Raw genomic sequence first — 12,249 nt, forward strand, 5'->3', positions numbered from 1 at the left:
ATCCCTACCCTCTCCGGACAATTAGCATTGGAATTGTCCTGGCTGCAAATCAAGGCCACTTTACCTGGATGTACAGCAAGGGGAGCAGGCTGGTCCCAGGAAAAGATATTGGCCAATGTGCCAGTGTCGTGAGGACGGAATCCCTCTAGATTTCCCAGTCACCTCTGAGCAGGCAGCAGGGGCGGCTTGCCTGGTCTCTTGCCGACCTTCAGGACCTCGCCGAGGGGAACATTAGCTTCCTCCTCCTTTCAGTCACCTAGTTTTGCTCGCTTTCTGAATCCATGAGCGGACTGAACTAGCTGGTTCCAAGAGTCAAAGTGACTATAGACAGGGAAACTGGGCAGAGTCTTGGCGCACTTCGTTTCTCCCAAACCCAACCCTGTCCCGCCAGGGTCTCTGGGTCGCTAAGAGCAGGTGGTCCTGCAGCGAGACCCGCAGGGGAGAGGTCTCCGCGCTACTCCCTTCCCACTCTAAGTGTCAGGAGCCATCGTGCGGGGGTCCTGTAAGACCCGAGTGTGTGCCTCCAACAGGGAAAAGAGGGAGGCACTTCCAGCGAGGACACATTCCCCGAGGCCGGGCTCCGGGTGGCAGAGGCAGGGTCGACCAGCCGCTAGCCTGCCCGAAACTGCACAGGGTGCCCGGCGTGGCCAAGGCGGCGGTTCGAGAGTACTCGGGGCAGAGGGTCACCTCGCCCGCACCTTCCAGGAACGCCTGGCCGAGCTGCGACCACCGCAAGCAAGGGGCGGGCCGGCGGAGGCGCCGCTCGCGGACTGGGCAGTCTACCCTCGCTCTCTCCCGGCTGGAAGCGGTCGCCGGCTGGAGAGAGGCGCGGAGGCGCGCGAGGTCCCCGCCGCAGTTGGTGCCGCTGGGCCCTTGTCGCGCCCGGCCTGAGCGCCCCCGCCCCTCAGCACCCGGGCCTCGCCCCCGCCGCGCGCGCCCCTCCCGCCTCCCCCCGTTGCCGTGGCAACCCCCGGAGCCTCCAGGCGCGCGCGCGCCCGCGGGAGCGCTCGACAGCGGCGGTGGCGGCGGCGGCAGCTCCGGCTCCAGCCGCGCGCGCTGCGACCTCACTCCAGAGCCCGCGCGTCGCCCCTGGCCCAGCCCGGGCCCCCAGCGCAGCCCCCCACCGGCCCCTGCTCCCGCCCCGCCGCCGGCCCCCATGGAGCTGCTGGCTGCAGCCTTCAGCGCCGCCTGCGCTGTGGACCACGACAGCTCCACCTCGGAGAGCGACGCGCGCGATTCGGCGGGACACCTGCCCGGCAGGTGAGGACCGGTGGCCATCCCGGTTCCCGCGCGCTATCCCCGTACGCTTCCTTCCCTGCTTGCTCTCCCAGCGACGGACACCGACTGGCAAGGCCTATACCCAAACCCCGGCCCACGGGCTCCCGCCGCCCCCCACTCCTACCCGGGCCCTCGTCGGGCGGGCATCTGGCCGGAGTAGGGCAGCTTCCGTGTCCCGGCCGCTGGCACCCCAGTTGCTCCCCAAGATCGCCTCCAATGCCTTCGCCCCGGACGTCCTGGGCGTGCGCGTGCCGCATGGATTCCCTCTCCGCCCTTAGTGGCCCTGGGACTGAAGGATCGGGGACGAAAGGGACTGGGGGCTGCATGACCGCGAGGGGCGCAAGGTGGCCTCCTGGCCGCGGGACCCGTCGGGGCGACCATTCGGCGCCACCGAGCTCGCGGGCAGGGCGCGCCAAGTTTCCGACGCCTGCCCGCGAGCTCGAAAAACATGAAGGTTTGGGCGGTCTAGTGTGGGAATGAATCACCCCGTCGCACCCTGGTGCAGGACAAAAAGGGCCTTTGGGTCCGCCCTGCTGGGACGGGCAGTGGCTGCTGTGGTCCCTCGGCCTGGACAGCCTGTGGCAGGGTGCCGCTGGCCTGCAGCCGATTGTGAAGACGCCTCTGGCAAGCCGGCCAAGGTGTTTCGTTGCTTAAAAATAACCAGCCTTGCGGTCCTCCCTCTCTGGCAGCGAGTCATCCTCCACCCCGGGAAATGGAACCACACCCGAGGAGTGCCCAGCCCTGGCGGACAGCCCCACCACCCTCACAGAGGCCCTGCAGATGATCCATCCCATTCCTGCGGACTCCTGGAGAAACCTCATCGAACAAATAGGTGGGTGTCCTTGGTTGAGACAGAGTTTTGTTTAAGAAAGTGGGTGCCAGGTGGACTCTGAGATCTCTTGGCCCGTGGGATGAGGTTTTTGATATCTGTGGTTCTGAATGGTCCATAGGCAGAACTGCCACATCCTATTAGTGCTGTAACATTGAGCTAATTTAGCAAATGGATTTCTATCCTGCTGACTCTGCTTGGCCCAACTCTCCTGAGCAAGGGCTCTCTTCAGTCACTTCTGCTAGAAAGAGAAGAGGTGAACCAGTACTGCTGGACCCTGCAGAGTGAGCCTTCCTTGCTCTAGGCAGGGAGGGGCCTGGGAAGAACAGGGCGTGGGCCCAGAGTTGGAACAGAGAGGGAGGTGTGTGGAGGGCCTGCCTGGGCAGAGCCAGGCTGATGGCCAGGGACTTTGCAAGCCAGGAAAGGGAAAATAGAGAAAGAAGGAGCCCCAGAAGCCCTTGAATAAGGAAGGGAAACCTCTCCTGGAATATGGCTCTGGGGAGACACCCAAGGAGCAGCATGTATGTCCAGCTCCTATAGGCCACCAAGAATTCACAAAGGGGGCTGAGAGTGTCCAAAGAACTCCATGCCTTGCACTAAGAAATTGCTTGTGACATCAAGCTAGTTCTCATACCATCACCAGGGGCACCAGTGAATGGACCTGTAGTTTCCGTTCATCTGAAAGTGGTAAGGCTGCTTAGAAAATATTCTTCGATGTTATTAGAGCAGACTACTTGTTAAAATAAAAAATTCTAAATTTGGAAATTTTCTTGTCTAAATAATATATCATTATTGTCCTTTAGCCCCAATCACTGGAACAGACACAATGTGTCCTCAGAGTGGGAGACCTGGCATTTGGGAGGCTTTTCAGGCAGCCCCCTCCTGGCTGGTGGGGAGATTTCTAACCCAACCCTGAGAGGAGCGAGCCCCTGTGAAGCTGAGGGGGTGGAGTGTGCACTGCGTGCTGTTAGGCTGCTCCGACTCCCAGAAGTTTGTCTCCTGCGGTACCCTGTACATCAGGTTGAGGTGGGGGCACGGTGGGGGCCTTTCATTTTGTTGGCTGAGGAAGTGGAGAGGGGCTAGTCTGAAACTGATGCCTGATTTCAAACACAGGGGCTCTTAACCACTAAGCCATATCCCCAGCTCTTTTTTTTTTTTTTTTTTTGTATTTTATTTAGAGACAGGGTCTCACTGGGTTGCTTAGGGCCTCACTAAATTGTGAGGCTGGCCTCAAACTTGTGATCCTCCTGACTCGGCTTCCTGAACCACTGGGATTATAGGTGTGCACCACTGCGTCTGGCAGAAATCCTGATTTTGCAACAAAGATTTTCCCAAGGCTATGCCACATTGTCCTTTGTATGAGGAGAGCCACCTCTGCCTCAGCATGTGATGGAAACTTTGGCTTCTGCCCTCTTGAAGGGGCTCTTCTGTGGCTAGGATCAGGGCCATGACCAGGAAGGAATTAGGGTGGGGAGGGGCCAAAGCCCCCATCTGCTCCCAGGAGGCCGAGCACTTCCCCTGGAGCTGCAGAAGCTCCAAGCTGGAGTCCGGGCCCCTGAGTCTTCTGTCTGCCCATCATGGGCCTAAGTTTCCTCACCTGACAGACAGCAGAGGCGCTGAGGTTCTGAGCCTTTCCCCCACAGCTCCTTCTCCATATCTGCTGGTGTCATGGGGAGCATCTTTCCCTGTTTCCCGTAGGTCTCCATGGATGGGGTGAGTCTTCATTGGAGACTCAATGGCTGTGCCATGCAGGTCCCTTCCCCAGCCCAGCTGCCCTCGGCTCTGTGAGTGAGAGGATTCTTCACCAGGTGTCAGGAAAGGACGGCAGGGTCCTGAAGGCAGAGTGAAATCCAGGGGACAGAAAGTGGAATGAATTTGTTTGCATTTCGTAGACTGTGTTTTGGATTTTGCAGTGGCCACCACTCAGGTTACACAGAATGTTTAGTGACTGCACACTAGAGTACACAGCTGTCGTCACAGTGGCTGTGGCCCCAGAGATCACACAGCCCGAGCCCCTGGAGTGGTGTGTGTGTGTGTGTGTGAAGAGAGAGAGAGAGATTGTCTATGCTCAGCACATGGAATTGCTCACTAAGTCATAATTGATTCCCTACCCTTCAAATTGTATATAAAGAATGAAATAAAAAGGAATCCTTTTCAGGAGAAGGGATTTGAAATGACTCAGGAGGCTTTGGCCAAAGGAGCTGGGGACTCACCCTCCTTCTCCAGTCAACCTGGTTTAGATCTTTTAATAAGAGTTGGAACTGAGCCTTCCTATTCTACATGCATGTGATACCAAGTGCAAGGTGTTGTAAATTAAAAAGATTTACAAAAGGGAAAATTAACTTCCATATAAAGTTGTGCTTACTGAACATACAAATATAAAATAGGAATACATGCTATATTCACAGCATGTTGAGCTGAGGCACAGCTGAGTGGTAGAGCATTTGTCTAGCACATGTGAGGCCCTGGTTTGATCCCCAGCACTGCAAAAAAAAAAAAAAAAAATTAAATGCAATACTCTGAGTACAGCGAGTTCTCAGATAACATGTAGTTCCTCATATAAATCTACTGTATTTGGTGGTCTGAATTAGATTATACAGTAATCTGAATTTAATGCAAACAAAAAACAAAAGATTATGAAAAGTAGTTATAATAGCATGTCAAATAATTCCATAATCATAGTAACTCCAGAAAAAAATTGGAGTTCCAATTTATGTTCTAAATATATACCTCAGAAAAAAAAAGTCTGCATTTTTTTAATTCTAAAATTATTTTGGCTGCAACTAACAGAATATCTAGCAAAAACTGATCTTAAATGATGAAGGCAGCCCATGTCAGTCAATGAGTCCAGGGGAGAGAAGGTCCCGAATAGGTTTATCACCCAAACAGACATCACAGTGCTTCTCCTCCTCAATCGGCTGTAATGGCTCCAGGCATCACACCCTCCAGCAGTGGTCTGTAGCAGCAGGAAGGGTGCTGTCTTTTAGTGTTTCTTGGGGAGAGACATCTTTTTGAGAAGCCCTTAGAATGTCTCCTTTCTCTTTCTCTCCTTGGCCAGTGTCTTAATCTGTATAAAACAAAATATCTTTTTGTGACTATAACAAAATAACTGAGATAGGGAATTCATATAGAAAAGAGATTTATTTTTTTTTCTTTATTTTATTTTATTTTTTTATTTATTTTTTGTATTGGTTGTTCAAAACATTACAAAGCTCATGATATATCATCTTTCATACATTTGACTCAATTGGGTTATGAACTCCCTTTTTTACCCCAAATACAAATTGCAGAATCACATCGGTTACACACTCACATTTTTACATAATGGCATATTAGTGACTGTTGTATTCTGCTACCTTTCCTATCCCCTACTATCCACCCTCCCCTCCCCTCCCATCTTCGCTCTCTACCTCATCTGCTGTTGTTCAATTCTCTGCCTTGTTCCCCCCCTTTCGCCTCACAACCTCTTATATGTAATTTTGTGTAACATTGAGGGTCTCCTACCATTTCCATATGCTTTCCCTTCTCTCTCCCTTTCTCTCCCCCCACTCGTCTTTGTTTAATGTTAATCTCAGAAAAGAGATTTATTAAACTCACAGTTCAGAGGTCTGAGAGCATGGCACCAGTCTCTGATGGGCTCTGATAAAGGTTCCCTGGTACTGTTATAACATGGTGGGTGGCAGCATAATGGGAATGAGCAGGAGAGATTACATGCAAAAGCTTCCGGGGCCAGGCTCACTGTTTTTAGAACCCATTCTTTCTTTCTTTCTTTCTTTAGTTGTAGATGGACACAGTACCTTTATCTTACTTATTAATTTTTATGTGGTGCTGAGGATTGAACCCAGTGCCTCACATGTGCTAGGCAAGCGTTCTACCACTCCGCTACAACCCAGTCCCAAGAACAACCCATTTTTTATGTGTGTGGTGCTGGGGATTGAAGCCAGGGCCCTGTGCATGCGAGGCAAGCTCTCTACCAACTGAGCTGTATCCCCAGCCCAACCACCCATTCTTAAACTGAGGTTCTTGTGGAGTCCTTAAAAGGAAGTGGCCCATGGCCTAGATACCTCTCAACTCCACCACACTGGGACCAAGCCTCCACCTCGGGAACAAGCCACATCCACACTCTGACACTGGATGACTTATTATGGTTCTGGAGGCTGAGGCCCAGCACCAGAGCTGATTCCCGATGGTGAGGGCTCAGATGGCCCTTTCCTGGAGTCCTCATGTGGCAGGAGGGACAATGCTGCTCCCCTCAACCTCTTTCATAAGGACAGTGCTCTGTTCATGGAAATCACTTCCCCAGATGTCCCACCTCTTAGACTGTCACCCTGGGCATTAGGTTCCAGCATATGAACTTGCAGGTGTCACATGCCCATGCCCAAACCCACCGCTGGCAAGGGGAAGGGAGCTGTCAGGGAAGGTGTCCCTCAGTCAACATCACCCACATCCTGGAGCACAGATGGGCGACACCCAAACTAAACCCCTGCCCTGCTACCTGGGAAGCCAGGGTGTGAGGGACGGAGGGGAGCCCCTGAGAGCGTCTGCCACAACGTGATCCCCCCCAGTGCTGAAGTCGCATGCACCTGTGAAAAGTTGGAGGTAGTTCTGCCCCGGATTAGCTGCCTGCAGCATGCGTAAGATGTGCTTTCTGAAATGTCAAAAGTATGCGAGGGTAGACACTCCAAGGAAGCTTGGAAACTGCATTTAAAAAGGTGTTCAACAAATGTGTGAGGGCCTCGTGGGTGCGAGTTAAACATTGAAAGGTGAACCCAGGTGGAAGCCTCCGTAAGCATCCTGTCTGTCAGAAGCCCAGGAAAATAACAAGCTTGATAGCAACAGTCACGTGTCACAATCGAGCCCATTTATGTGGTGACACTCAATTGTCCTTATAGGTCCCCAACCTGAGTTGTATTTAGCATAGATGGACTTTCATTCCTTTGTCACATGAACTCCACATTGTCTTCTGCTGGATGATGACATTGCAAAGCACAGGGGCTCAGTTAAAGGCTTTATGATTCAGAGTCATGGAGCATTGGAAGCCAACGGTGTGACCCGCAGATAGACTGATGAGGTTCCTGCCCGTGAATGTGACTGACCCAGCTCACTTATCCAGGGTCTCCGAGGTGGTCTTTCCTCTCTCACCCCTTCCCACTGTTTAGACACGCTTAACACGTCTGGGCTGTACTGAAGGAGAGGGTGCTTTCCAAGTGGACAAACCTAGGGGTCCCAGCCACTGTCCCGAGCTCCAGACCAGTAAGTCCAGCTGCCCAGCTGGGTTTCTCCACTGGGGACCCCAGGACATTTTCATCTCTGCACTACCCCACCCCCAGTCAGAGCCTCCACTCGTGTTCCTTGTCCTCTTGAATGGTGCCACGAGACCCTCTTGCCAAGTTGGTGACCTGGATTTTACCCAGCACCAGCCATTGTTCTACATTGGACTGTCCCCTGAGTCGGGCCCTGAGCTCTGTTACTACCACCACTTCATCTGCTGTCCTTGGAACTGCAGCCCTCTCCTACCAGTCTGGTTCTGCTGAATGCAACCCAGGCATGCTGGCCTGAGAGCTCCTGGGGCCTCCCTGGCCAATGGGCAGAGTCCTGTTTCTGTGCGTGGCTGACAAGACCCTTGGGGCTGACCCCTGTCCCCGCATCCTTGTGGAAGGAAGGGTCGTGTGGACGGACAGTCCCTCTACCCACAGCCAGTTGCCCTGAAGGAGCTGCTACATCCGTTCCAACTTCTCGTACCCCCGAGTCTTCCTTGAGACGGGTGCATTGGTTTTAGAACCAGCTGGGGAAGCCATCGGAGACTGTGCACAAGAGATGGGTCCCTTTGGACTCCTCAGGTTGCTGAGACAGGGATTTTTCCTCCATATGCAAATTGACAGCTACTCCCACGCCATGGATGAGTGTGCTTGAGGGTTACTATTGGGGCATTAGGGCTGTGGGAAGGTCCCTGCTGGATGTTGAGACCTAACCAGGACATTTCCGTCAACAGTGCTCTTCCAGTTACTGACACATCAAGGTCTGCCTTCTCATTTTGCTGACGAAAGCTCGCATTTGTGTGACTGGATTTTGAATCAGAGACCTTTCTTAGTGGTGGAGAAAACTTGCACATTCTGGTCTTTCCCACGAGGGAGAGGAGGCAGTTTGCTCTAGGGTCAAGAGCCTATTACTAGGAAGCAAGAGAGTCCGTCTTTCTCCGTGTGCTCCTCAGTAGAGCGTCCCCTCGCAGTAAGAGTATGACGTTATAGTGATTTGAAATGATTGCCATCAAAAATCTTGTTCTTTTCAAAAATACAACGCTTTTTTATTCCAGGGCTCCTATATCAGGAATACCGAGATAAATCAACCCTCCAAGAAATCGAGACCAGGAGGCAACAGGACGCAGAGATACAGGGCGATGAGGATGGGTCCCCGACCGGCGAGGACACTCCGGAGGAAGAGGAGGAAGAGGAAGAGCCGGCGAGCCCACCCCAGAGGAGGGCTGTGCCCCAGATCTGCCTGCTCAGTAACCCCCACTCGAGGTTCAACCTCTGGCAGGACCTTCCAGAGATCCAGAGCAGCGGGGTGCTGGAGATCCTGCAGCCCGAGGAGGTCAAACTGCAGGAGGTAAGCGCGGGGGCTTCACTTGGTCCCAGCTGATGGGGGACCTTCCTCTGGGGGCTGAGGTTCTGTTGTGGTTCATCAGGAGGATGACTGGCAGGGCGCGCCCATGAGACCACACAGGAAAGAAGACATTATCTCGGGGGCAACTGAAGGCACCTGTAGCCTCTAGGTCAGCCCCTCCCCAGGGCTGAGGCTCCGACAGGCGCGTGCCCTCGGGTGGGAAGATGGCATTCGCGCACCCTTCTTTACTGCCATGGGGCGTTTCTGCTAAAGCACCAGGTGATGCTAAGCCTGTGGTGACTGTGAGATCACCCCAGCCACCTAAGCTGGGTGACAGAAATCTGCTGTACTTCCTTTCCCTTGTCATCTTATCCCCCAACTTTATTTGGGGGCCATTTGAACTTTGGAGGAGCAGGGGTGCTGAAAGAAATCCCCCGGCGTGGCCACCCCCACCCCCAACTGGGCAGAAATCAGGGCCGTGAGTCTCTTGCCCGGGTTTGTGGGCAAGATCCTTCCACTGACCTTGGGCAGTCGTGAGGTTGCCTGGTCTGCAGCTGGCAGGGAGAAACAGAGGAACAGAGAAACAAGTATCGGGGAACCTCAGGGCTTGTTTTAATGGAACAAAGATTATTCGGGTATCAAAGAAAGTTGTGTGATTTAGAGAGATGAGAGTATGGTCAACAGCGAGGAGAGAGGACCTGTGGATGTGTGTGTGTTGATTGTATCGTGTGTGTTTGTGTGGTGCTGGCGAGGGAAGCCAGGCCTGGGCGTGCTGGGAATGCGCTTTCCACTGAGCTACATCCCAGCCCTCTTGTTGTTATTTAAAAAGCAAAACAGCCCAGCTACTTGGGAGGCTGAGGCAGGAGGATCTCTTCAGCCCAGGAGTTCCAGGCCAGCCCACGCAGCAGAGTGAGACCCCTCTCTTAAAATAAATAAATACAAATTAAAAGCAAACATGGTAGACTATAGCATCCATTGTGAATGATCAAGACTGAGAACAGCTCCCGATCTGCATCCTCTAACTCAGACTTGGGCTTCCAAGGAGGTTTGCAGTAGAGAAGGTTTGATAAAACTGGATTCTTGAAGGACCACCAGGGATTCACCTGCTAACCTCCTGCCCTGTAGAATCAGGAAAAATGAGTTTAAATGCTGGCAACCCTCCTGGCTCTTGAGCAGGGATTTGTAAGTGGCTACATCAAGAGTTTGTCTGTTTTAGGAGACTTCTGATACAAAACTTAGAGATCAATCACAATATGTAGAACTTGAAAGAAAGCATGAGCCTTTCACAACATAAACGTAGCTAGAAGCCGAGGAAGGGCCTTTTGTGTCACATAGAAAAGCACAGCAAACTGCAAAGAAGCACAGGAAACAAACAGCATTGAAAAAGGTGGCAGAGTTAATAACAAACCTGTCAGTTATAACAATAAATGCAAATTGCTGAAGCTCCTCCATTAAAGATGCAAGTCCTCCCTTGTACCACAAAAGTTAATGACTTCATTATTATGGGATGGTAGAATCACAGGGCCAGCAAGTTAGCAAAGTGAGCAGGAGTCGCCTCATGCTGTTAAAGGTGTCCTTTACGTGGATAAAGGTACCACTTTATTTTTAAGTATTGTAAAGTTGCATATATAACTCATTGCTACACTTGCATTACTTTAAAAAAAAAAAAAAAAAGGCAAACAACGCTAAAGTGTCCACCTAGGCCTTTTCTTTGACCCTAGGTTCCCGTTGGAGGACTAACTTCATCTAATTTACCTCTTCTGATAAAGCACAGCCTTAAGGCACCGTCTGCTTTTGGAGTTTAGATACGTAGGAAGACTCCGTCAGAAGCCTTCTGGGTTGTTGTGACGCTGTCCCCAGTGCTGCGCTCGAGGTTTTGCCTTCACCCTAGCGGCGGTTTGGTTTGGTTGGGGGTGTTAGCAACTTGCCTTCCATGAACTCAGAGCTGTCAGCTTAGTTTTTATAAAACGCTCCCCTGGCACTGGCCACCACTGATTCTCAGCATTAAGTGATAGATGGTATCACAGGTACAACTGGCTTGAAGAAATTGAGGGAGGGACACAGGTGGCTTGAAGTGCAAGGAGCGAGGTGTGTGTGGAGGCTGCCCAGAGCGCTCCGTGGGTCCCACAGGGCACCAGGGGACCTCAGTGAGGCGGGGAGCACAGGTGGCTGGGGAGAACTCCTGGGTGTGACCTCCTAGCACCCACGTGAGAGGTGGCTGTAGGAGAGGGACCTCACCCAAAGCTGCTGGTCAAAAGTGAAGTGCATTTTGACTGGTAGTGGACCCCACCACACCGTCGTTCAAAAGGCAGAACAGGCTGAGTGTCCCTAAGACGAAAATTTGAAATGTGAAATGCTCCAAAATCAGACTTTTGAGGCACTGACATACCACAAGTGAAAAATTGATACCATGAAGCTTTGCTTCATGTGTTAGATTATTCTAGATATGTTAAATGAAATTACCTCCGGGCTATGTGTATAAGCCTCTTTGAAACATAAATGAACTCCGTGTTTAGACCTGGATCCCATCCCCAAAATATCTCATTATGTATCTGCAAACATTCCAACCACCCCCCAGGTCTGACGTACTTCTGGTCCCAGCATTTTGGATAAGGACGACTCAGATCCACCCGGCCACCCGCAGTGTGAGGGCCATTCCCACCGCCTCCTGGCTCTGTCGAACATCCTGGATTTCTGTGATCTGTCAGATGAAACTCCCGTCTTGTTCCCCTGCCTGTCCCCAGGACTTGCTTGAACAGCCTTTCACGCAATTATCGTTTCCCTTCCATTGTCAGCTGGCTGTTTTATTTTTCGTCCTTTTTTAAAATTGGTTTGTTTATATTGGTGTTCTGATTGGTTTATTAGCAGCTTTTTGTACATTCTGGATGTTAATTCTTTTTTAATGTTCTCACATGCTTTTTCACGGTGGAGTGTGGGGAGCAACAGAATGTAGTGATTCTCATTCTCAGTCCCACTCTACTTCTTAGCTGTGTGACTGGGAAATACAGGTAACCTCTCTGTACCTCAGTTGCCTTATCTGTAAAATGAAGATGTTGTAGTTCATTTTCTGTTGCTAACCTGAGACCGGGTGATAGGTAAAGAAGAGTTCATGGTTCTGGAGGCTGGGAAGTTCAAGGTGGCTGTGCTGGTGAGGGCCCTGCGCTCTTCAACTCACGGCTGGAAGTTGAAGGACCAGCAGGCGTAGGGGAGAGAGCAGGGGGCACTGAGCTCCCCCAAGAGCTAATCCCCCTTGAGAGGAGAGCATGAATCCACTAAGGAGGGTGACCCACAAGCCCCCTGAACTGCTGCAGCGGGGACGGGGTCTCCATGTGCGTTTTTGTGGGGACTGACGGCATTCCCCCCGTTGGGGTTCCTGGCGCTGCCTCCCGGGCCTGTGCACTGGGGAGCTGACCCTGCTCGCTTTGCTGAGGGTGTCTTTCTTCGTGAAAATCTATCACTGTTTTCACCTGAGGTTCCCAGGATCAGGGAGGCTGGTCCCCAGAGCACACTGCACAGTGGAGATCCCGGGGGATCGGGGG

The 12,249-nt window shown here is 52.2% G+C and overlaps 1 protein-coding gene across 2 annotated transcripts in view; it reads left to right on the plus strand.

Annotated features, from left to right (window-relative positions):
* Window positions 1-12,249, plus strand: part of Ngef (neuronal guanine nucleotide exchange factor) — a 62,908-nt gene that overhangs the window by 27,879 nt on the left and 22,780 nt on the right. Inside the window, exons 1-3 of one of the 2 annotated variants that reach the window (XM_027942033.2) lie at window positions 1,157-1,260; window positions 1,968-2,110; window positions 8,421-8,713. In XM_027942033.2, the coding sequence (XP_027797834.1) occupies window positions 1,157-1,260; window positions 1,968-2,110; window positions 8,421-8,713 (540 nt within the window). Of the gene's footprint in view, window positions 1-1,156; window positions 1,261-1,967; window positions 2,111-8,420; window positions 8,714-12,249 lie in introns of those variants that run through there. The other variant, XM_027942032.2, reaches the window with a different exon arrangement.

The sequence above is a fragment of the Marmota flaviventris genome, chromosome 11, assembly GCF_047511675.1.
Source record: "Marmota flaviventris isolate mMarFla1 chromosome 11, mMarFla1.hap1, whole genome shotgun sequence".
NCBI lineage: Eukaryota > Metazoa > Chordata > Mammalia > Rodentia > Sciuridae > Marmota > Marmota flaviventris.